Source organism: Musca vetustissima, unplaced genomic scaffold (assembly GCF_032173495.1).
Source record: "Musca vetustissima isolate MV318-11 ecotype Yass unplaced genomic scaffold, APGP_CSIRO_Mvet_v1 utg106830, whole genome shotgun sequence".
NCBI lineage: Eukaryota > Metazoa > Arthropoda > Insecta > Diptera > Muscidae > Musca > Musca vetustissima.
In genome coordinates, this window is record NW_026887317.1 from 2,765 (window position 1) to 29,781 (window position 27,017).

A 27,017-nucleotide genomic window follows, 5' to 3' on the forward strand; every position below is an offset into this window, starting at 1 on the left:
TGTCCTTTGCTATTTGAGTTGGGCAGCGAATGTTGATGGTGAAAAGACACAAATAACAAAAATACAAACAGAGCCAGAGCATGGCATGAAAAAGGATACATCATCATCTGCATCCTCGTCGTCGACAATTGTAACACTGCCACTGACAACGACGACAACAACAACGGCATCAACTGCATCATCAACATCACCACAGTCAAACATTTACCGAATTAAAAGACTGAATCTGTCAAAGGATAAACCGAAATTACGTAAACAACAACAACAACGAATAGAAGGACATCAACAACAATCGTCTCTTATCCAACAGGACCCTGACCATTATGTCGACAAATCAAAGGCAAACATCAAGGATACAACGGCCATGTCAGGTGATACTCGTCCAGCTGGCAAATCGAAGGGAAAGAAAGTGAAAGGCCTGGGAGGAAAAAATTCCCACAGCTTAAATAAGAAGCTATTAAAGTGAGTAGAGTGATGCGATTTAATTGAATTTCCCCAGTCATTATTTTATAATCCGGTGAAAGGAATGCAAATGATGTACTCTTTAATAGATTCTGTATTTTAGAATGAAGAAGAAAGAACATTTCATCATTGCCATTTAAAATTTGCCTGATAAGCGATTGACGTCTATTTTTGACAAATTCTCACATAATTATTTTAGACTGGACTTGAAATGTTAATGGTGGTGAATCTTCAGTCATTAATCATTCCAGCACACACGTTCACGTCCATTGATCTGCCCAGTCTCTGATTGTTTTATTAGCTTCTCAACGAAGAAAATAAGTCAAGGGTATCATTAGGTGGTACCATAACAGATATTCACAAAAAACACACACAGAACAATATTCAGTTGTATTGTTTTTATACAAATTAATTATGTTAAATTTTCTTTTGTTTCAAAAAAATGACGAATTATTTTAAGAAATATTTCAAATAATTGTGTTTGCAAATTGACGTTTTGAAACTCTGGGAAAAGTTTGCTCAGAATAATTGTTTTCAGCTTTAACAATAACCAATTTGAATTCTCAATTCCGCATGCCTTTGAGAATACTTAATATTCTCAAATTATATAACATTGAGGGATATGATAGTTATATTTCGGGACCAACAATGAAGATCAAAACATTTCACATTGAAAACGGTTTTTATACCCTTCACCATACTGTAGTATAGGCTATTGTGGCATTGTGCATATGCTTATAACATGAAAAAGGAAACGAAACGGGCTAAAATTGTCCCCTACATTGTCCAATTTTAACATACTGTCATAAAGAGGAACTTCGCCAACTTTCCAAGGGCCCATTCACCAAAAATTATGCGTTGCGGTAGATATTTCCGCCTTTATATTTCAAGAGATTTGAAACTATTTGGATTTCGATTCTTCGAAATCCTTGTATATGGTGTCTTTGCCAATATTACTGATCTTAATGTGAGTAATATCTTGAATTAAATGAAAACTAATTTTAAATTGGGTTATATTAAATCAGAATATTCTACAAAAATGTTTGCCATACAATTTTACAATAATTCTCAGAATAGACCAAAACTCTAAAACCAGTAAGGAAAATAGTAAAGTCGGACGGGACCGACTATATGATACCCTTCACCACTTTGGGTATATATGGGAGATATATCTAAATCGGAACCGATTCCTACAAAACTTGGCAAACGTTAGGCAATATTAATTTCAGTTCGTTGTGCAAATTTTTGTAGAAAACGGCCTAAATTTGGGTCTTTTGTGCACCTTTTACTTAAAATCGGACGAAACTATAAATAGGAGCTATTCTAAATCTGAACCGATTTCAACAAAAATTGCCACACGTTATGTTATAGTATTTTCAGTACGTTATGCACATTTGTGTGCCAATTGGACCCACCTGCGGAGTTTGTTGCAGAATTTACATCTAACTTCTAGGTTATACTAACTTCAGTACATTGTGCAAAATTTAGTGTCAATTTTGTGTAAAATCTGATGAAAATATATATGTATAAGCTATATCTAAATCTGAACCGATTTTAACGAGATTTGCCAGAGATTAATTTATATTAACTACAGTTCATTGTACAAAATTGTGTGGCAATCGGACAGACTTTGGGTCTTTAGGGCACAATTTACATAAAATCGTAAAAAATATATATAGGACCTACGTCTAAATCTAAATCCAAACTTAACACACTTCATTCTAGACTTAATTCAGTACGCTATGCCAAATTTCGTGCAAATCAAAAGATAAATGTGGACTTTGGTGCACCACGAAATATATATGGGACCTACATCTAAATCTGGACCTATTTTCAGGAAATTCGACACACATCATTCTAGACCTAATTAATTATGCTGTGACAAATTTCGTGCAAATCGAAAAATATATAGGGACTTTGGTACATCAAAAATATTTAGGAGTGAACCAATACAGCTGGAATCCTGAAATTTGGAGTTAGGGTCACTGTTGGGGTGTAGGATTGTGATATGTAGAAAGTTGGGATTTTAATTGTTCTAAATTTGGTACAATTTGTATTTGGGTGAACTAAATTTGAAGTTAGGATGATTGTTGGGGTGTAGGACTGAGGTATGTGGGTAGTTTTGGGCTGTTGGATTATGGTATGTAGGAAGATTTGGAAATTATTATGTATTATGTGTACTAAATGACACTAAATGTGGTACAATTTGGAGTAAGAGTAAACCTATAGAGCTGGAATCCTGAAGTTGGCTAATAAGATTTCAAATGGGGTGCATTATGTATGTAGTAATGGAAATTTGTACTTATGTGTGCAAAATGGTACTAAATTTAATTCAAATTAGATTTAAATGAACCGATAGATTGGGGTTTGTGGGATGTTTGTAAATTCGTACTTATGATTTTTAAAGTAGGTAGGTATGGAAATGGTTATTAATGTGTACTAACTGATACTAAATTTTGCTAAACCTATACTTGAAATTTGGATTTTCGAAGTATTACAAAAGTGCGGTCAGAATTGGTGTATAAGGTTGAGATGTGGATGTAGTTTTGAACAAGGTACTAAATGGTTCTAACATTTTAATAATGCCCGGTATTGGGTTTCAAATACTTCCCACATTAGTATTCTTTGTACCATTTGGTACCATTTCCCAATAAAGCCAACGTTATCAAACTAAAAGTAACTTACATTCAAAATACCACGTTTCTTTTGGGCGTTGATGATCAGTCAGTCACTTATAACGCAATTATATGTAGACTCTTATAGATTAGGCAATGCCAATTTCTCTCCTATTAACTTGTTGATGCCGCTGGGAGTATTTATATTTTAGAAACCAAATACACGAATTCCAAACTATACCATTTCTAATCGCTCCGTGCCCATGTACAATATTTAGTAGTTTCCATGCCTTTAGAACCCATTTAAGGGGACCCCCCCATTCTCGGGGTCAAAATTTTTGTTGATATTATTCGAATCTACACTAATTCAAGAATGTCCTTACAAAATTTCAGTGAAAATCTCAAGACCTCTTGAAGACAGGGACGTACGCAGGGGGGCGGCCCGAGGGGCCCGGCCCCCCCCCCCCCCCGAAATGAATTTTTTTCACAGTAAATCTATGTTTGCAACAGCGATTTTTTTTCATTTTGCGATTTTCCAAAAATATTTTTTCAAAGGTCCGTCATTTTGTTAATTTTAGAGCGACGTCAATAATCCTAGTTCATACGAGAGCCAGTCATGTACTCTTTCTAACACCGTTGGAATTTTCGGATTCCGATGTTCCAGTGAGGAGTTATCATGCCCGCCATCAAAAATAAGGACTTTTCTTTAATTACAAAAAACAACAACAAAAATTTTTTGTAAATTATTTTTCTTCCTTTTTAAATCTTCAAATATATATGTGCAAAGTTACAAACCTTAGCAAGCATTGGTATTGATTTACCAGCCCATTTAAAATCTTAAAAATAAAAAATCGAGAAAAAAATAAATATACAATACGTCCTAGACACATTTTCTTGCAGAAGTGATCCACTCTTTCCAGTACCTACCCCGCAAGGGGTCAACATATTTAAAACTAGTATATATATATAATACCAATTTCATTGAAACTTTGCAAATTAAAATATATTTACTTTACATAAATTATGTCTGGAAATGGGACCCATCGGTCCACTCCTTCTTGTATCTCCCCCACAAAATGATCAAAATTTGGCTGAAAATTATTTTCTAATGTCACGCGAAAGGACTATCCGATTTAAATTAAACTTTGCACAGCCTAATATTTTAACCATGACTGTATAAGGTTGAAAGACGGGACCCGTCGATCTATTCCTTCTTGTACCTCCCCCACAAAAGGCCATCATTTTGAAAACTTGTATATCTTATATGAAGCGAACGAATAACCCAATTTCATCGAAACTTTGCACATCGAAAATGGGACCCATTCCTTTATGTACATACATCCCAAAATGGTCAACATTTGGATGAAAATCAATTTTAAATTGTCACGCGAACGATTTGAACTAAATTTTGCACAGCCTATTATATTAACACGTTGACTTACAGTAGAAACCATTGAAATTCGAAAACATGACACTAGGCTTCTACTTGTACGCTGGTAAATGCACATTTGTGCTGCTACAGCCGTCATGTCACATTGTGAACTTGAACTTGACGGCTATAGACGCAACTGTCCGTCAACGCTTTAATCATGAGTGAATAAGGCTGAAACATGGGACCCGTCGATCTATTCCTTCTAGTATATCCTCCACAAAGAAGTCAACGTGTTTTTAAAACTTGTATATCTCATATGAAGCGAACCCAATATCCAACATCAGTGAAACTTTGCACAACGTTTTTTATACTCTCAGCCTTATCGCCAATGAAGGTATATACACTTTGATACGGTGAAAATGTGCTTCATCAAAATATTGCTTTCAGACCACATGATTCTTTGGACCAAATCCGTTTCAGAAAATTTGGAGTCGATTCAGAAATGTCCGTCCGTTTGACTGGCTGGTGCGCACGATAACTCTCTAAGGGAATAATTGATTACATTCAAACATTGCACATCTTATTATTTCTTCCAAACTTAGTTCAAGTTCGAAAATGGGGAATATCGATCCACTCCTTCTTGTACCTCCCCCACAAAATTCTAAGCCTATACCAAGTCCGATGTTGGGACCCGTCTGCCATCTCCTCTGATACCTCTTCCAAAAAGGGTCAATATTACTTGTAAATTTTATTTGAAACCCTGAATTGATCAAGATTACATCTGAAATGTATTTGATAAAAATATATACCTTATATAAGACGAACAATAAAACCAGTGTGTAACTCCGAAGACCTCCGGAAACCATAGGGCGAGGATGTATATATATATATCTGTCGGCAATACTGACTGACACTTTTTTACATGTTTTTATGTTTATACAATTCTTCTTTGATGCGATTTCAAGTGAAACTCTCAACAACTAAAGTAGATATAACCGATTTATTGTCTTAGCATCAAGCCACGGCAAGAGTGCTTCTCAAACTTTAAACGGTATCTCTGCGGTGTATATATGTGTTCATGTTTTGGATGTCCTACGCCCCATATAAAAATATTCAATTAGAGTTCGGCACATTTGAAAATAACGACGTTTTCATTCAATTATGCGAATGAATAGACATTCACACAAAAATGCCAATATACACAACCTAATATTTTAACCATGCCCATATAATGGGTCCACCCCTTCTGTTACCTCCTCCACAATATGTCAACATTTTGAAATTTGTAATTTTCGTATGGAACGATCATCTCTGGTACCTCTCCTGCATACGATATGTTAAAGGCTGAGGATGTATCTATAGGCAACATCGATTGCATAATATGGTCATTGACATCTTCTCGACTTTCCTTACGGATGTCCTGCTCAGAGTAGACTTGTCAACATCACAATCGACATTTCAAATGCCCATTCCAAAATTTTAAATTTTAGTCTTTATATCAATAATATATTTCAATATTTTTTCCCGCCCCAAAATGGTCCTAGCCGCATTTTATATTTAAAGCTTTTGGTGTTCCGTTCCTCTATGTCTACATACATATATATTTCAATATTCATGTATTGCCACAAAATTTTATCAAAAATTTGGCATTTAGAAATTTCAGATGTTTGGACATAGCTCCTATTCGAAGGTCCCTTTTCATTTCAACTTTTTTTAAGTTCTTGGTTCTACGAAGACAATAACAGTTAACAATTTTTGCATGATTTATAAATGTCACGCCCCATTTAAGTTTGTTGAGCATCATAGGGGCATTCTACCACCAAATTTGCTGTAATTTGAATTAGACATCGACGATATGACATCTCATATTTTTTTTAAGATTATAAAATAAACGCACACATATGATAGACATAGTTCTTATTTATTCTGGATGCTGCAGACTTACCTTATTTAATTTACAGTTTTAAATATTTTTTCTCTAAAGATGTTTGCCTTATCTTCATGCAGGCCTAGACAGTATCTCTATATCATTCAAAATTTAATTAAAATAAATTCAATTAACGAGCAGAATACTTTCATATATCACAACGAATAGAATAATGACAGCAATTCAAATTATTTTGCGATGAAAATTATGGTCACTTTGTGGTCATAACTTTTATCGTTAAAAATTAATTAAAAGAAAAACACAAACATGTTTTCAAGTTTGTGAAAAATGTTCATTCATAACCATTCAAAAAAATAATTATTGGAAAATGCCCCGTAAACAAGATTTTGTGATGAATTGGTCATCTCCTTGTTGAAATTGAATATTACCCAATGATCATTAAAATATGATTGATGGTTTGAAAAAAAAAATTGGCATAGAAGAAATTCTATGTTGAGCAGTGATTTTTTTACCACTAACTAATCACGTTTTTTTCGGCTCATTATTTTTTTTACCGGAGAATGGAAATTGTTTACACTTTTTTTCAATTTTTCCCAATTTGTGGATTATTTTTTTCTGATGGCATTTGTTTTTGGTTTTCTTTTTTTCTTTTCAGCAAATTGGGCTTTACAAAAGTCAAAGCACCAAACAGTCATAACCGGAAACGTTTGGCCGTTGAATCACGACGTCATGCCTCACCCGATGACTCACACATGTTCATTATAAAATTACCGCCAAATATGTACTATTATGCCAACCCGAAGCCATCATCTGGCAGTGGATCACCCAATGCCCTTCCATCGTCATCATCATCTTCGTCGTCGACGACATCATTCTCGGCCAACTCCGTTCTGGATAAAAAGAATTTCATCAAGTCGTTGCAGGAACAAATCCATTCATCCAATGCTGATGATTCAACTGCAGCAGCAGCCGCAAAGGATGCTAACGGAAAAAAGGTAAACAAGTTTTTCTTTCTTGCCACTTTTCTATGCCAGTTCTATAATTATTTTCTATTTCCAATTTGTTGAGTTTAAATGGAAAGTTGTAAAGAAATCTCCAAAGTAATGGAAGGAGCTCCTTAAAAGCATTTCGCTTCCAATTTGTTGATGACTTTTGGGCAGAACAAATTGCTGGGTAACCCATTGAGGGGATTGACTTTTAATGAGGTCTTTATAGAGATGAACTTGAGGGAGCCGAAGGACTGGATGGAGTCTTTGTTGGAAGTCTTTATAGAAGAGCTGAAGGTAGGGGGTCTCTATATAGACGAGCTGAAGGCAAGGAGTCTTTATAAATGAGCTGAAGGGGTCTTTATAGAAAAAATTAAACCCGTACTTATATACGAGCAGGAGGTAGTCTTTATAGACGAGCTGAAGGGAGTCCTTATGGACGAGTTTAAGGGGTCCTTATAGATGAGCTGAAGGCAGGGAGTCTTTATAGACGAGCTGAAGGCAGGTAGTCTTTATAGACGAGCTGAAGACAGGTAGTCTTTATAGACGAGCTGAAGACAGGTAGTCTTTATAGACGAGCTGAAGACAGGTAGTCTTTATAGACGAGCTGAAGACAGGGAGTCTTTATAGACGAGCTCAAGGCCGGGAGTCTTTATAAACGAGCTCAAGGCAGGCAGTCTTTATACACGAGCTGAAGGCAGGGAGTCTTTATAGACGAGCTGAAGGCAGACTCCCTGCGAGCTGAAGGCAGGTTTAAGGGACGAGTTTAAGGGAGTCTTTATAGATGAGTTTAAGGAAGAAACTGGAGGGAGTTTTAAGAAGGAAATTGATGGAGTCTTGAGGTACGCTCTGGAGGGAGTCTTTCAGAAGTTCTGGAAGAGGTGGAGGGGGATTTTTATATACGAACTGAAGGCAAGGAATGGTTTATGGACGGGACCTTGAGGCTGTCTTTACAGACGAGAATCTTTATAAAAAAGTTAAAAGAAGTCTCCATAGGCGAACATAAAAGAAGTCTTGTCTTCATAGGCGAACTTGGGGCATTTTTGTAGAACTCAATGGAGTCGACTTGTCGACGATAGAAAAAAAGGAAGTCTTTACAGCCTTGGGAAGTTTTTATTAGCGACCTGGCGAAGGATTTAAATTCGTTCCGATTTTGGGTTCATCTTTCCATCCCATCTCCCAATGGGTTAATTCACCATCTCCACTAACTAGAATTTCCAAATCAAAGACGCATTTCATTTGAAGGCATTTTGTTTGGGGTTTTCTTTTTTTATTCCCATTTTTTGTTTGTGGATTTGTGTCTGCGCATCAAGTTCAGAGATAAACATCAAGACCAGTTCAATGCCAGTCAGACTCAACGGAACAAACAAAAGATAAAGAAGTAGCAGCAACAAGCATTCGAAGAATGGAATAATGTAGCCAAGCAGCAAGCCATCCAGCGAATGCTGCTGCCGGGTACTCGTTACAAATTGCAAACACACGTTTCTGTTGTTGTTTTGGCAAATGTTGTTTTTGTTGTTGTTGTATTCAAACTGGTACTGACACTGCTGCACTTATCCTCAGGCAAGACAATTCAACTGAGTGTGTGTGTGTTTGTTGCGACTATGTCTTAGATTGAAGTGATCAGAGTAACACCATCTCGACTGGTGGTTTGCACTTAGATTTCCAAGATCAGTTTCTGTAATTTTTTTCTGTTTGCTTTTCTTGTGGTGATTTTTGTTGCTGTTTTTTTTCAAAAGAACCAAAACTCGTGAGAATTGCCAGATCCTAACTAACTCACTCTGACAGACCACTTGAGTTGAGTTTACTGGCATGGTTTGAATTGTTTGTCAGATTGTTGGTTGTCTGTTTGTCTGTCTGTCTGTTTTTATGTCTATCTGTTTGTCTATCTGCCCATAAGTAGTTGATATACCAACTGACACATATTATCTCGAGATATTTCGGTATTCCAGCATGTTAAGCATTTCGTATAACAGAACGTTTGCTGGTTCGTTTGCTCACACTTTTGGTGGCGAAAGGAAAAAATACCCTCTATTCGATTTTTTTTGGATGAATTTAATACAGCAATTGTATGCCAAGATCATATCGAGATAGCACCACTGACAGCATTAACTGTGAATTGTTACACGACATATTTACCGTAAATATTACACTGCCGTCATCCCATATGACATAGACATTTTTACAGTATTTTAATGCATTTTTTTCTTTTTGAGATGCTTGAAAATATATATTGGAAATTCAGATGTAATGCTAGATGTAAATAAATTTAAATTGAAAATATTTAATTTGAAGGAGCTGAAGGGTATTGAATCTTATGGAAATTGTAGAACAATATCTAAAAAAAATCAAATAACATACAACTGATAGCTTCGTTCGTCACACACTCATAAAACCAAATATGTATGGAGGAGGTACCTAAGAGTGTGGATCCATAGGACCCATTTTCCGAATCAGTATAGATTCTTAAGTTTTCAATCGCTTTGGGGAGTTACCAGAAGGAGTGGACCGATAGGCTACATCTTTGGATATGATATAGATTTGGTAAAAATATTGTTTTGCGCGATGTTGGGGTCAAATCGGATTATCCAAAAGCTTCGTATGAGATTTACACATGTTCAAATATTTTGACTCTTTATAGGGGGTGGTACTACAAGGATTCATATTCAAAGAAAATTTGACAAAGAAATTCAGCACAAACATTATTATACTCAAAGAAAATATTTTTCTCGTGGATTGGATCCTCCGAAAATTGAATATTTGTAAATATGGCATCACTTATAAGCCTTTTTTGCAACTTGTGTATATTTTTTGATATGCCGAACAAAATCTGTTGTTCTTTTTCTTTAAAACAACGGAATAAAATACAAAAGTGAGCAAAATTATTTAAAAATATGACTTTTACAATATAAACCTGTAAGGAAAGTAGTAAAGTCGGACCGGGCCAACTATATGTTACCCTTTACCACTTTATCTATATTCAAGAGATCCTAACAGACCTCACATTTTTGAAGGAACATTAACATGAAAGTGGACTAAATTAAATATATGTGATCTGTGTCTATATGTGAACCGACGATCAATAACCGGGTGCATGTGTGAAGTATGGAGTGTATATTAAGTTCCTTGTTCAGTTTATAACTCGACCCTATAATGTACGTATATAATTGATGAGCGTAAAATTCTATGACGATAAAAGCATGTCCGTCTGTCTGTTGTAATCACGCCAGCTTCTGCAGACAGGTCAAGTTCAAAAATGAGCTATATCGGTCCTCGTATAGGCATGCGCAGCTCCTATATAAGGTACCCCTAAATTTTTGATATTTTTGATTTCTTGAGCGCGCTATTCCAGCGAATACGCTGAATATTTTTGGTTTATAATAATTAAAAAAAAATTCCAAATACGTGCACTGTATGTTAAAAAGTTTTGGAAAAATGGGCCGCGGAAAACATTGACAAAAGGAACAACGAGAACTCACTTAAAAATTGATTTCTAAAGGAAAAACTTACAAATGTATACAAGATGTTGTTGGCTGTTCTGCGAAAATGATCTCTAACGCCATAAAATGGTCTCCCAAGCCAGAAACGCGTGGGCGAAATAGAAAAATCTCTCAATTTGATGAAAAAAAAATCTTAAGATGATGAGCCCAAATCATCTGTTACGGTATTAAACAAAAATGTAACCTTGAGTTCATGCATGTACAATCAGGAGAGTCTTGCTGCATCACATTTGTATGCTAGATCTCCTAGAAAAAATATTAAAATTTGCAAAAGACCACCTAAATTGGCCTATGTCTAAGTGGCGTAACATTTTATGGTCTGACGAAAACAAAGTGGTTTATAATTTAATTTAAGGGAACCCCACCCATTCTCGATTTTAATTTTTCAAGATTTTCAATGGGTTTGTAAATCAATACCAATGCTTGTACAGGGTTTGTAACTTTGCACATATATATTTGAAGATTTAAAAGAGAAGAAAAATAATTTACAAAACATGTTTGTTATTGTTTTGTTGTTGTTTTTTGTAATTAAAGAAAAGTCCTTATTTTTTATGGCGGGCATGATAACTCCTCACTGGAACATCGGAATCCGAAAATTCCAACGGTGTTAGAAAGAGTACATGTCTGGCTCTCGTATGAACTAGGACTATTGACTTCGCTCTAAAATTAACAAAATGGCGGACCTTTAAAAAAATATTTTTGGAAAATCGCCGATTTTTGACCAAAGACCAAGTTAAAAAGTGAGGAAGATCTTCACCGATTGGCTTTATCCTAGTTCATACGATAGCTATACACTCACAGAGATACGTGTAAAAATTTGGAATCGATTGGGTCATTAGTTTTTGAGTTATTGTGCCCGCCATTCACAAAAGAGGAAAACGCGTTTAAAGTTTGAGAAGCCCTTTAGCCGTCAGTTGATGATGACACAATAAACCGGCTATATCTTCAAGAGTTCTTGAGATTTTCACTTGAAATTTTGTGGGGACATTCTTGAATTAGAGTAGATTCGAATTAAATCAAAAAAATTTTTGACACCGAGAATGGGGGGGTCCCCTTAAAGTAGACACAGCTTCCACCAAAATTCAAATTTTGACACGTTTCTCTGGGAGTGTGTAGCTCTCGTATGAACTAGGATAAAGCCAATCGGTGAAGATCTTCCTTATTTTTTAACTTAGTTTGTGGTAAAAAATAGGCGATTTTCCAAAAAAAAATTTTCAAAGTTCCGCCATTTTGTTAATTGTTGTGCGAAGTCAATAATCCTAGTTCATACGAGAGCCAGACATGTCCTCTTTCTAACACAGTTGGAATTTTCGGATTCCGATGTTCCAGTGAGGAGTTATCATGCCCGCCATCGAAAATATGGACTTTTCTTTGAACCCAAAAAACAACAACAAAACAACAACAACAAATTTTGGTAAATTATTTTTCTTCCTTTTTACATCTTCAAATATATATGTGCCAAGTTACAAACCTTAACAAGCATTGGTATTCATTTACCAGCCCATTTAAAATCTTAAAAATAAAAAATCGAGAATGGGGGGGGTTCCCTTAATGTAAAAAATGTTTAAAAACAGGTTGAGGCGAACCAGTTTTTTTATGTTCTCTATAGATTTGTGACTAAACCACTCATTGCACGGTCTTCGTGTCAAAATAAAACTAGAAGCCAACAAAATGGGGACTACGCCCCTTATGTATCATTTTTCAAAATTTTCACTGCATCTACCTTTAAATGATGCTGATATTTTGAAGCTCGAATTTGAGTGTTTTTTTAATTTTACTTCTAGTTTTAATACACAAACAGGAATTTATAAAAATCGAGTATAAGATTATTGTAGTCGCGAATCTGCGTAATTTGATATGTATTTTGTGTATGTTGTATGCACAGCTTCAGAGTAATACTCATCCGAAGGAGCGAATTTTGTGCGATCAAATTTCTAAAAAACCTATTTTTCGGGCCAAATTTTTAGATCTGTCAACTGAATGATATGGGTACCCGCGATCAATAAGGTTTTTTACGTTTCGGATGATATAAAATCTTCTTCGTGAAAATCCATCTACTAGAACGGCGGGAACTGGCCTTCCAAAAACACGAAATTTGGCAAAAAAATTATTTGAAAATATCGCGGATTTATTTGCATTTTCTGTGTATCATTTCCGCTTCAATAAATGACCTCATACGGATTTTGATCTTTTTCGAAAAGAGAACTTTAAAAACTTCAGCCGAAAGAGAGATGTACGCAATTTATCTCAAAAATAGATTGTGCTGGCACATCCATGGTTCTTAATGGACCACATTGAAATGGTATAGATCGATGTATTTTTTTAGGGTGCACACCGAAATCGGATGCGCGTTAATGGCATATGGAGTTTTCGGAAATTATTCGCGTTTTACGATTTTTTGGGTACTTCAATGTAACGTGTGGCACATCTTAGCCGTCAAATGAAATTTGGCAAAATATATATGGATTGGAAGATAAACTTCAGTACTTCCTGAAAACCGCATGCGTATCAGATGATTTTGAGAATTACGCGATTTAGACGCAATTTAAAATGTATATTTCATAATATTATTTTATTTTAAGATTTATTCCTATTTATAGAATTCTAAGATTAATCGGAAGGGTCTTGATATAATCCGCAAGGCGTATACATATACACAAAAAGTTATTATTATTAAATATGTAAATGTTTCTTCGAAATTCGGGTAAAATAGCAGAATAACTCCATTTTTTTTTCTGAAATTTCTTGTATAAAATTAAAAAAAAAAATAAATATGATGACATTATTTTTTTCGAACCAAAAACAAATATTTTCCCTCAATATCTTGTTTTGTTGTCGCTGTGATTTACAAACCGCTACACGGACTTGTGTGATTTTGATATCATTTGATTCATCATGGAGTTTAGATTATGTAGATATTTTTCAATTAATTTTTAGGTGTGTGTATGTCATTAATATAATGAAAATATTGACGTAATCTCCTATATTTTTATTATTTTTCTCATATTTCGCGAAGATGTGCAACTTTTTCGCGATTATTATAATATATTCATATTCTAATTTTACGAAGAAGATATATATCAAAGTTTTTGGGCAATAATAAACGACGTAATTTTAAGATTTTTTTCTTATGCTCAAAATTAAAACCTCGATAACTTTTGCGCGCTTCAACCAAAAATTTGATCGCGAACGGTTTCGGAGTCAGAACATTTTTCTCTATATGTGTACCAAAAATCATTGATGTGCCACAAAAACAAAAAAGCTGATTTTTTGAAAATGGAATATTAAAAAATTGGCAATACTGCCCATATATATATATATATATATTTCTTAGAAAGTATACAAATAAACATCTATTGTTTTTTAGCAGATTCGATTGCTAGATTAAAATGCTTTAATAAATTACAGTAGGTGAAATATATAATGAGATATTTAGTGTATTTCACCCGTTTTACAGGCAACATTTTTAACAAAATGGCGGTCCTTTGAAAAAATATTTTTGGTAAATCGCCGAGAAACGGGTAAAAATTTCACAAAAGAGAAAAACGCGTTTAAAGTTTGAGAAGCCCTTCAGCCGTCACTTGATGCTGACACAATAAATCGGCTATATCTTCAAGAGTTCTTGAGATTTATACTTGAAATTTTGTAGGGACATTCTTGAATTAGTGTAGATTCGAATTAAATCAACAACAAAATTTGACCCCGAGAATGGGGGGTCCCCTTAAGATAGCGCTTTGGAATTTTGCACACACATGATCCTGAAATGTTTAATATTGCAAATGGGATATATTACTGTACGATTGGTATAGCTCCCATGTATTTCGGTATTTTGGGAATTAATTAATTTTCTTAATTTTCAATTTTGAGTTCGCCAGATTTTTGTATTTATAGCAAAAATATATAACAAATAAAAAATGGTGATCTTTTTATACCCACCACAATTCAGTATTTCCGAAAATTGGTACCTATAACTTGTATTTTGTTTTTTGAGAAAAACAAATTTGGGGGCCGATTTAAAAATATTGAACATAAATGTGTTTCAAAGTACAGCACTTCTAGGGAAAAATGCGGAAAGCCCATCAAAATACAGAAAATACATTATACTATATTTATGTCAGCATCCAAAACTTCGCGATGCGAAATGGCCGAAAATGTAGTGGTACCATTACATAGGAGCTATACAAAAAGTAACAATAAGGTCCAGGAATCCAATGTTAACAGAGTATTAGAGCTTTGTGTATCCCCAAGAGTTTGTAACGCCGTGAAAGTAGGATGGGTTCTGTTCAAATAAGAAGCGGGTCAAGTGGACCCTGAAATTACCACAATGTCGGTTGAAAAACGTGTCCATACTTCCTAAAATACCGAAATTTTAGGGGTACATTTATATGGATCGATATTGATAATTTATATGGATAATTTTTAGTAAAGTAACTTGGTACCCAATAAGAACCCAATTTGCCAAATAACAGCGAATTCGGTCGAAAAATGCCGTCAAAACCCCCAAAGTACCGAAAATTTTGAGATATAGCCCATCTTCGAACATGACCTGCCAGCAGACAAAATACGACTCCATGCAAAAGTGAAGTTGCTGCAATTAACTTGTACACCATATTACATCACCTATCAATAACAACTGACTATTTTTTATGATCAGCATATTACTTTTCTTTAAAAAACACTCATTCACAGCAAGGATTAGACAGCTAACAATGTTAGTGGCGGAAATGTAACTAACACTGTTGCAAACAAGTTTTCTACCAACTAACCAGATAAACCTTCAATACAAAAAACATAACAAACTAGATCAGGTTAATAAATCATATTTAATTGAAATATTAATTAAATTCAAATCATAATTAGATTTGAAAAATTAGCCATGTTGCTCCATAGGAGAATTGGCAAGGGGTAGCTAAGACAAATTTAAGGGTTCTTTGAATGGTGTAGAACAATCAAGGAGTAGATAGACTTTTAGTTCCTCCAAAAATGCAAAGTATTTTTTGATTTAGCAGTATTAGCAATCCATAGCTCTCCCATTGTAAAATAAACTATATACGCCTCTGACATTTAACATAGTGTGTAGAACAAGTGCTGCTCTAAACAAGAATCCCAACATGAACAAAGTCGGCTATTTTTAGCCTAGCTTTCGTATCAGGTATATAAATAGTATCATGAATTTGAAACCTTCGAAGCAACTCTGTGCAAGGAAAAGAACCAAACCATCAACATTGTCATGATCATCATTACCACGAACAGCATTATCCACCAACGACTACTACCAAGTGTTATGGTGTTGAGCGGTTTCTCAGTTTGGCCATCTTTGGAGCGGCATATCTGACTGCATGCATGCGTGCGTGCCTGCTCAGTCATTGCGTATTTAAAATATATGTTTCCTTATCCAATAAACTACACATACAGCAAGTCCAATAAAGGCACCATGTACGAATGTATGTCTACGGCAGTGAAATGCGTCCACCCAACAGCAAGGTACTGTTGCAGAAAAACACATTTATCCTCGGCGATAATTGAATGCGCCATATGGGAGACCATCAACAACAACAAATTAATATTCAAGGCTACTATTTCTTGAGATACCATTTTTCTTTTCGTTTTCGTTTTTTTCATTAGCGATGATCAAATTCCAAGAGAGTGTGTGGTAGGTGGCCGGGCTGTAGTTTATTGTTGCAAGATTTCATGATCCTTTCAACGGCGTTTTTTTTTTAATGAACATACAATCCGATCATTAAAATTTAATTTAGTAGGAGTCTAGACATACTCCTGTACACTGACTCTGTAGTACACCTCTAATATATGTAGGATATATGGTCTATGGAGCAGCAACACAACAATTGCCGACTTAAGGGGTCACCTTCTACACTAAATATGCAATACATGGAGTCGCCTATCCACGGGACCATTAACTACATAAGAGCAAGTCATTCGGTCATCTTTTCTATTGACGTGCAGTGCGGTCATTTCTGATCGATACGGCTACAGTAAACCGCACATGGGAACATCTACTTTATTTAAACTATAGCAAATGATCCATGAGGTTATCTAAGATCTAGATTCTGCGACGTAAGCGCCTAGTTAGTCACCATCACAAACATCTTCCGAGAGAGAAATCTTCAATTACACTGTGTAAAACAAAAACTAATTATCGTGAAATTCCAAAACATTATGACAGAAATCGGAGACGCGGGTATAGACGGGTATACGACTCTCAGTCGAATATCTGATAGAGTCTTTTCGGTCGCCTTTTTCAGAAATGATTGAAAATATGTCAAATACAAATCAATATTCTAAACCAGTGAGCGGAGCAGTATAGTCGGACGGGGCCGACCATACGATACCCTACACAACTACTACGGAACTCAAATTTTCTACGGATGTTTATTCCGAGACTGGGCAATATTTCGCGATAAACAGCACCTCTTCCTCACACTGACATATTTTCCGAATATTAGGGTTATTCAGTACAGCTATTGTCCAGATTCCCTTCACCGTGGGTTGTGTTGTGATGTTCGGCTTTCATTTGAGGTCTATAGATCGACTCGAAAATAACACAAAAAATTAAGTTTTCGGTCCACTTCATTCCAAAATTATTATCTGATCATCACCGAAAATTATAGGCGTTGTCCTTGACCATAACTGGAACCTCATGGAACATTTCAAAGCGATCAGCGCTATAGTTCCGCTTTTCAGAGTGATAATAGGTTACTAAATAATATACGAATACGGAGATACCTGTAAATATTTAGGTGTAACTCCCACATCCGAGCACATACAACAATATAATTGGTCTTAATTTAAAGGTCAACCACTCCTCTTGGATATAATATCAACTTCCCGGTTATATGTCCTTCAGGGGTAAATATATACGTCATAGAATACAAATTTTGTCATTTTTCACACAAAAGTCAGGGTCCATTTGACCCGCTAAATATTGACCGATCTTTCTCCAAACAGGCATGCTTATTCTTTGGCCCGATCCGCTTCTCCATGCAAAATTTCACGATGTTCGGACCATTATTGCGGCCTCTGGAGCGACCAGAAAAACCGACAAAAATTTAGTATTTGGTCCATTTCATCCCCTAAATATTAACCGATCTTTCCCAAAAACAATAGGGGTCTTCATTGGCCAGAACCCAATCCTACATGCAAAATTTCGTGAAGATTGGTCCATAACTGTGGCCTGTATCGTGTTTACAAATTATAATGGACAGACGGACGGACGGACACACATGTCTAGATCGACTCAGCTAGTCGAGATATGACCGAGATATGATCGGTATACTTAAAGGTGGGTCTAGGACCAATATTTCGCGGCGTTACAAACTTTTGGGGCTGCCAAAGCTATAATACCCTGACAACATAGTTGTGAAGGGTATAAACATGTTTGCCATGTTACCATGTTTATGGCTACAACTGATCTTATTCCAAGTTTTTACCAATTTTTCCTATTAGATGTCGTTTTATAAAGCACAAAGTATTCTTCATCAAATTTTAATATAGGTCACTGAACACTATAATTATAACAACCAATGCCAGTTAAGCAACAAATGTGTTGTGTTGACCAGACAGTTCCTTGCCGTGTTATCCCAACAATCATACTGTGATGGTTGATCCACCTACACGACACATCGGTCAGGACTTCAAGTGCTGTTGTGAATGCATACAAGAGGTCATTCTATCGGACATCAACAGAACGTCGACAGCGAACTCAAGCAAAAATGTGCATCAACAGGCGTCCTCCGAGACCATAAACATCTAAAAGAGACTCCAATTATAACCCATGCGATCATCTTCACTACATTACAAGATAAGCTTCATCCACAATATAATATTCCACCACTTGTCTACCCATCAGTTTCATTTACATATTTTACCTGTAATCATATATATTCCATATTTGCCGACTAGAAGACCGATGGACCAATATATGTATATTTTAGTTCGTTGCTCTCACAAAGCTTTATAAATGACGAATCATAATTTTTAAAGAAGTAACAATATCATTGTTTTCTTCAGGGCCGAACGTTTTGTAGCATCCACCATGAGTTACTTTTCCAACTAACAAAAATGTTCGGAAGGATTTTGTTTATCCTCTAAAAACGAAACAGACACTCAGTTAAAAAAAGAAACTGTATGGAAAGCTCAAAAGTCAGACGGGCCGACTATATAATACTCTTCACCACTTTGGGTACATACACGAGATGCTCATATGCACAATATCCTGTAGACAGAATATACATAGCATTTTTGGGGGACCATTGAAATGAAATCGGACGAAATTAACTGTGTAAAGTACATAGATATGTGAACTGAATTAAAACAACCCATACACATACCATGTATTGGAACCGATTCCAACAAAACTTCGCAGACATCAATCAGGACCTAATTCAGTACGCTGTGCAAAATTTTGTCTCAATCGGACAAATATTGGCTGTATAGTGCACCATTTACATAAAATCGGACGGGAGCTATATCCAGATCTGAATCGATTCCAACAAAACTTTGCATGCATCAATCTGAACCTAATTCAGTACGCTGCGCAAAATTTTGTCTCAATCGGACAAATATTGGCATTTACATTAAATCAGTCATTTACATAAAATCAGACGAAAAAATATATGGGAGCTATATCTAAATCTGAAGCGATTTCAACAAAACTTTGCTTACCTCAATGAGGACCTAATTCAGTACTCTGTGCAAATTTTTTTCTCAATCAGACCAATATTGGCAGTATGGTGCTCCATTTACATAAAATCGGACAAAACTATATATGAGAGCTATATCTAAGTCTGAACGGATTTTTCGATTTAAATAAATGCGACCTGTACTTTGCAAAAGTACATGGACGGTCGTACAGACGGTCATGCATAAACGGCTCAGAAAGTGATTCTACACATATTCGCAAAAAGAACCTAATACCATGTACCACAATGTGCTGAAGGGTATAAAAATCTGCTGTGGCATTCAGCATACTGAACATAGGAAGGGGGTTTTGCTAAAATATTACCCAATATTTACAAATATCTTCCATGTGGTATTTATCCTCCGGAGACCCGGAAATCAAAATGCTTAAAATTCTTCGGGACATTCATATGGTGTTTTACTGTACAAAACCTGCAATTTGACACCCAAAATATCAAATTAAAGTGGCTTCGATTAAAAAACGTGCCTTAAATCCCTAAAATTGGTAGACGCCTTTATATGGGGCCAACCCTGAAAATTGGCCGAAAAATTTACTAGGGAGTTTGTCTATCTAATGGAAAACCTTCTATTGGGGCTAAATAAAAAAGTGGAACAATTGAGATCCTAAAGTATCACTGAGTTCCAAAATACCTAATTATAACAAATTTAGTTAAAATACGTGCCCAAAATCCTCAAACATCCAAAACTTTGATATTTCAAGAAACGGACGGACCGACATGGCTAAATCAACATAAAACTTTATGCTGATCGAGAATACATTTTTTTGGAGTCAACGACAAATATTTCAAGGTTTTGCAAACGCTATGAACATCTCAATATCCATTTGGGCAACTTGGCATAATTCAAATATGTTAAACCTTTCCATTGTTATTCTCCCCCCTTTATTCTAATGAAAAACATTGTTAACCGCCCGTCCCCTTTATGAGCTATGGATGTTAATAAAAATGAGATCATAAACTTCTAGAGAAATTGTCGTTTTATAAATCATTAAATCCTTAAATTGAAACATGATGCGCAACATGCAGATGGAACAGCAGCAATAACAACAACTTTGCAGATTTGCCATAAAAGCCACAATAATTATCAACATAAAAGGAATCAGACAAATTGCTGATATGATCGCTCAAAGCCAAACACACATACACACAACGATTTTATGACATGCCACCCAACTTGACAATTAAAGTCAGCTGCTGTTCTGTTTTAAAGTCTGAAAATGGCAGCAGAAAGGGAGCCGGAATATCGACTTAGAATTCTTTAGAAATTTGCGGATCATTTGGAATGCACTTTAAGTGTCTCATGGTAATGAAGCTTATTTTAATTTGTAGCATTAATTGCAGATATATTCTGAATATGCAAGAAAATTTAAGAAATTAATCAAATATCTTTAAGAACCACAATTGCAAAAATATAAGCAACATTGTCGGAGGAATTAGAAATGCATAAAGGTTCTGTAAAGTTATTTATTCCAAAAACTAAATAGTCTTTTAAAAAATTGTATGCCATACTCTTATCCCAAAGAGCCAATAGTTCTGAGGAATCAATATTCATCGATGGGAAAATACTGTATATTGCTATAAATGTATTCATTATTTCTGGATTGATGTATTCATCCGCTGCCGTCGACATAGGGCAAACGTCGTGCAATTTAACCTAGGTTTGAGATAACTATGTAGAAAGTTGTTTAGAGTCGTTATGTATTGTTATACCTCCATCAAGGGACACGGTAATTAATCTATTTGGTTATAGGAAATACCAAAAATGTTATTTGTCTACAGTTCGTCACCATGGTGACGAATCATAGTTATATGGCTATGACACTGAAACCAAAACCCAAAATGTCTAGAATAGCCTAAACCAAAAAGCACGTCAACATCGGTATACTTATACCCTTCACCACACTGTGGTACAGGGTATTATGTCTTTGTGCATATGTTTGTAACAGGCAAAAATAATCGAGATAGACCCATGGTTCCTTTTGAGAATATGCATAGAATCACTTTCTGAGTCGATTTATGCATGTCCGTCCGTTCGTCCATGTATTTTTGTTAGCAAAGTACAGTTCGCATTTAGGATCCAATTTGGATGAAATTTGGCACAGGTCACTTAATTGGCCCAAGAACGAACCCTATTGAAATTGGAGAAAATCGGTTCAGATTTAGATATAGCTCCCATATATATTTTCGTCCGATTTTAACTTATTGATGCACCAAACTCCCAATAGTGATCCGATTGAGACAAAATTAAATAGTGGTCCAATTGAGACAAAATTAGGTCTAGATAGTTAAATGCCATGTTTTGTTGAAATAGGATATAGCTCCGATTTATAGTTTCGTCCGATTTAATGTAAATAGTGCACCAAATTCCCAATAGTTGTCCGACTAAAGCAAAATTTTGCACAGAGTACTGAATTAGGTCCCGACTGATGTATGTGAAATTTTGTTGGAATCGGTTCAGATTTAGATATAGCTGCTATATATAGTTTCGTCCCATTTTATGTAAATGAAGCTCCATACTGCCCAAATTTATCCGATTGAGACAAAATTTTGCACAGAGTACTGAATTAGGTCCCAACTTATGTATGCGAAATTTCTATATCTACAGGATATTGTAGGTATCAACATGTCTTGCATGTACCCATAGTGGTGAAGGGTATCATATAGTCGGTCCCGTAAGACCCAAGCGATTGCGGACATTGTTCTTTTCAGCGTTACTCATATAAATATGCTTACGTATGTTAACCAGATAGGTATTGACATATTGCTCATAGGTTCATTGTGTCAGAGTTCATTGGCTCATTCGCCGAATAACGCCTCAAAGTTCCGAAAAAGATGACAGATAAGTGGTTTGATTGAGCAATCGATTGCTATATCTGTAGATTGAGATCCACGTCATTACCCATGATGTCACGGTGTCCTGGTACCCAACACAGCCGATAGCTGTAAGTAAGTGTTTCCGAAACTCCTCTACACTCGAGGACGACCTCAGATTTGATATTACAGGATTTGATGGCTTTAAGAGCCGCCTGACTAACCACAAATATAGTCACCGGTTCAACGACCTGTGCATCCAGACCTTTTATGGATTCCGCTGCCTTCCAAATAGCGAAGATTTCAGCTTAAAACACTACAGTTGCTATCCACTTTGTATGTAAGAGCAAAACCTAGCCTTTCACAGTAGACACCAGCCCCGTACATTCTTCCATCTTGGATCCGTATGTATAAAAAGCCAGACCATCCAGATGAGCGTTGCTACGGTTCCTGTCGTCTCTACTAGGGATAACGACATCTATATTTCAGGACTGCTGACATACAGTCGCTTAGTTTTACGCGTTAGTCCAATGGCATATCTAGTTCGTTTAGGATACAACCATTCCCGTAGGCACAATTTCGCCATAGATTTTGTTCATGCAGCCTTAGGGCACTATGCGCTGCCTGACACTTAATACTGAGACACAGGGGCCTTAAGTTCAGCATTACATTCAGAGCTGCTGGATGTCGACTTGTGGGACGAGCAGTGCCACCACTGACTTACTACTGACCATGTCGCTAGTTCATTCTCAATGACAAGCACATGTTAAATGTCATTAGTAAAATGCATTGAGTTGCGTATAGTAGTCGGTCAATAGTGTTGGTGACAATGTCAATAGCAAGTCTGTAGTGATTTACTGTAGACATTTCCTACAGGGTGGTATCAATTTAGAAGTCAACAACTCCGCCTGGATTTACTATTAGTCCAGAACAGTGACCTGTGTCGTGTTTACTAATTACTAATGGACAGACGGACATACATATCTAGATCGACTCAACTAGTCGAGTATATGACGAACGATATACTAAAATGTGGGTCTAAGACCATTTTGCGTTGTTATAAAATCGTGGTGCCAAACAATGCAATAATACCCTTTAAAACGCATAGCTGCGTTTTAATTTCTCAGTTTACTCACAGTTACTCAGTGTGTACGATTCATTCAAATGCATTATTTTACAGAACATAATACCTTATATGTAGCGAACAATTGTCAAAAATCATGATTTGTGATTTATGCCAGCCTTTCAGCAAATGAGCGATATGTCCTTGACAATAGAACCCCCACCTATATGAGCGTACAATCATATTTATATCTAATGAGTAGACGTTAAAATTTTCTCTTTGACCTCTAGGAATGCTTGACAAACTGACGGTAAAAATAAATGGCGCATATCTTCGGATCGGTCACAGTTTCGTCGTCAAATGTGTGTGAGGTCCTATCATTCTTCTTGCCAAGGTTCCAGGGCGAAATAGCCGTTGCCCACAGTTTAATCATATCGGCTTCGATTTTCCAACACTTCTGATTATCTCACCATTTATTCCATTTATGCTGCGCGATTAATTTGCGATGCGAGTTCCTAGTCCAATTGTCTCTGCTGGGAAATTATGTGTCTTATTTCACGGTTTCGACCAGCAGAAATAAATATAGAGGCTGCAGCGGTAATGACCCCCCCAAATTTCCTTTCAGCTAACCGTAGTTCACAACGATTGAAATTGACTCTGAAACGATGGTTGACGAAATCTCTAAAAATCATGCTGCGTTATGCATGTATGTCTATCCGTATGTCCATGTAAAATTATACACATAGTACAGGTCGCATTTATGATCCGACTGATATGAAATTTGGCACAGTTTATTAGGACGAACCCTATTGAAATTGGTGAAAAACAGTTCAGATTTAGATATAGGTCCCATATATGGGATAGTCCGATTCCGCAATAGTTAAACCCAGTTGCAATGCAAAATTTTGCACATCATAACGATTGATGTTTGATAAATTTTATTGAAATCGGTTCAGATTTTTATATAGATCCCATATATATCTTATGTAAATTGTGCACCAAAAATCCAGGGCTTGTTAGATTGTCACAAAATTTTGCCCAGCGTACTGAAGTTAGTTTAGCAGAGCGTGTCCCAAGTTTTTCAGAATTCGTGTCAGATTTAGATATAAATTATTTTAACAATGTTCCCATATTTATCGGATTGGCACGATTCGGATTCAGCATACTGAACATTGGTCAAGTTTTGTAGAAATCGGGTAAGATTTAGATGGTGTACCAAGTTTCAGATTCTGATGCCGTAGGTGAAGTTGCCTACGAAGTCGGAAAGTTTTATTGAAAAAAAAATTGGAAGGAACATTAGAATTTCTTTGCAAATTCTAAGCGAAGCGCCAAGAAAGTCGTGTACAACAAATGGGATTTCGATTATTTCCACAATTTCGTAAAAAATTCTGAAGGAGCATTCGAAAATAATAACGTTTTCGGATACTTTTTTCAGAAATTCTCAAAAAATTGGAATATTATGGATTATATTTATTTTAAATTCGGAAATTTATCGGATGTTTCGAAATTCGGAAAATTATTGAATGTTTTATTCAAAAAAAAAATAATAATTTAATGTTCTTTTCTTCTTACCCTTGATTAATAAAAGACGGCATTTGGACATTAGGGATGGGGGCTTCTATTCCCTCTTCTCATTGATTAATTGCTTGCGGAATGTTTAACATAGATGTCATTTAAAAGTTCCGCCTGACTGTCGTTATTTTAAAATTGGATATCAGGTTGTAAAAGGTTGTTTTCCATTTCATTATAGTTAGATTTGAAGATGGGATCCGGTTGCCCTTTCCTCTGGCACCACCCCCAAAAAGGGTCTATATTATATAAATTTTTATATAAACTTTAATTTGATCAACATTAAATCCGAAACCTCTTTGATAAGAACATAATCCTTATATAAAGCGAATAATCAAACCTGTGTGTAACTCTGAAGCCGTCCGAAAACCATAGGTTGAGGGTATATATCTGCCGGCAACACAGATTAACACTTATTTACTTGTTTTAATTAATTTTCAGAATCTTGTTTAAGCTAATGATCCGCTCTAAATCTGAAATAGTTTATCTATAAATAGCATCCATTAATTTCCTTTACTGTTATCTCGAAATGCATTCGAACGCTTGTAATTTGGCTACAAATGATCGATGTTAGTCCATTTGTGAATTAACTCCTGTTTTGCCATTTAAACATGTTCACAGCAAAATAAGTCACAACAAATGGTATTCCTATGATGATAATGATGATGTGGTTGCATTGCTTGGAGTGGTGTCCCCATAAATTTAAATGCATGAATGCCGTATTGATGCGTCAAATAGACCAAAATTGAAAAACAACAACATTGCAATGGCAAGCAGAGGGAAATGGCATGATGTCAAGTGTATGATGCTCAACGGATTGCCGCAAGTAATTGTTGCTGCAACCCCACATGCAGATAAGCTACATGTGGCACAGTGATGTTGATAATAGTGGTGGTGGTGGTGGCGTTTTGTAATTGTGCAACACCAACATCACTGCCACCGAAAGCTTAAGGGGAAATTGCAACAACAAGATATAACATGCTGCTAATTAGCATTTGAACTCGAACATAATAAATTTTAAACAGCCAGTAAATGGCAAAAATTTTGTCATTCCTCTGCTTAATTTAGCCATGACATTTATTGTCTCCCCCGTTTTTTCTGCAACATGCTTTGAAATGCATCTTTCTTTATTTTTTTATGGTAATCTTTGACTTTGTTTTAATAATCCTTTTATTATCTTCTTCATTTTCCGTTTCAGGTCTCCTTCGCCTTCCCTTCGAATGGCAAGCCGGGACGTATCTACCATTGGAATTTGCCGGTAATTAAAAAAATTCTCGAAGAGAAACAACAACGTTTCCCCAGTGTGGCCAATGTGGAGCCGAATAAAATCCAACAACTGATTGATATCCATAATATACCGACCTGGTCCAAACCATGGGAAAATGAATCGATTGAGAAATCCTATCACCATCATCATCACGACTCAATGATGAGCTATAAAAAATCGATGAAACGTAAATCGCCATCGTATTACGCCCCGGCCAATACCGTCAACAAGAATAGTTTCAATAAATATTTCTCGGGCAATGGCAAACCGAAAGGATTTTATGTCATTAAAGAGAATCAAAAGAAACCATCCTACTATAAAAATATTGTATCGTAAGTTGTTCGTGGGAGAGAGAGGAGGGAAGGAAGCAACACAATAACAAACATTCGCCTACATACAAAAAGTCTAATCCTAAGCCTAAGGAAACAAACCACAAAATAAAAAATGCAAGTAGTTATATAAGTATTTTGTACGTTAGGGAATATACATACATACACTGAAACACACAATCACAAAAGCAAACAAACACACACATACGGGAGGGTCACTTTTTGCCAGAATATTAAATATTAAAACCATAAAAGGGAATAGCATAGCGATTTTAAAAGCAATAAAATTAAGAAAAAGTGGAATCGTGTTTGGAGTGATGGGAATTAATTTCCAGAGTTCGAATTAGATATACCCTCACAATAAAGGTCGATATATTGGTTTCACGCCAATTTCGATATTTTAAAGGTTATATCCGTATTTTCAAACGAAGTGGTAAT

General features: G+C 35.8%; 1 protein-coding gene across 1 annotated transcript; it reads left to right on the plus strand.

The window, feature by feature from the left end:
• Positions 1 to 26,686, plus strand: LOC133334867 (uncharacterized; the record flags this gene model as incomplete). The annotated part of the gene is made up of 3 exons (XM_061543182.1): positions 1 to 462; positions 6,993 to 7,332; positions 26,182 to 26,686. Coding segments are annotated over 3 exons (1,207 nt in total), but the record flags the coding sequence as incomplete, so codon positions are not given.
• Positions 26,687 to 27,017: the final 331 nt, after the last annotated feature.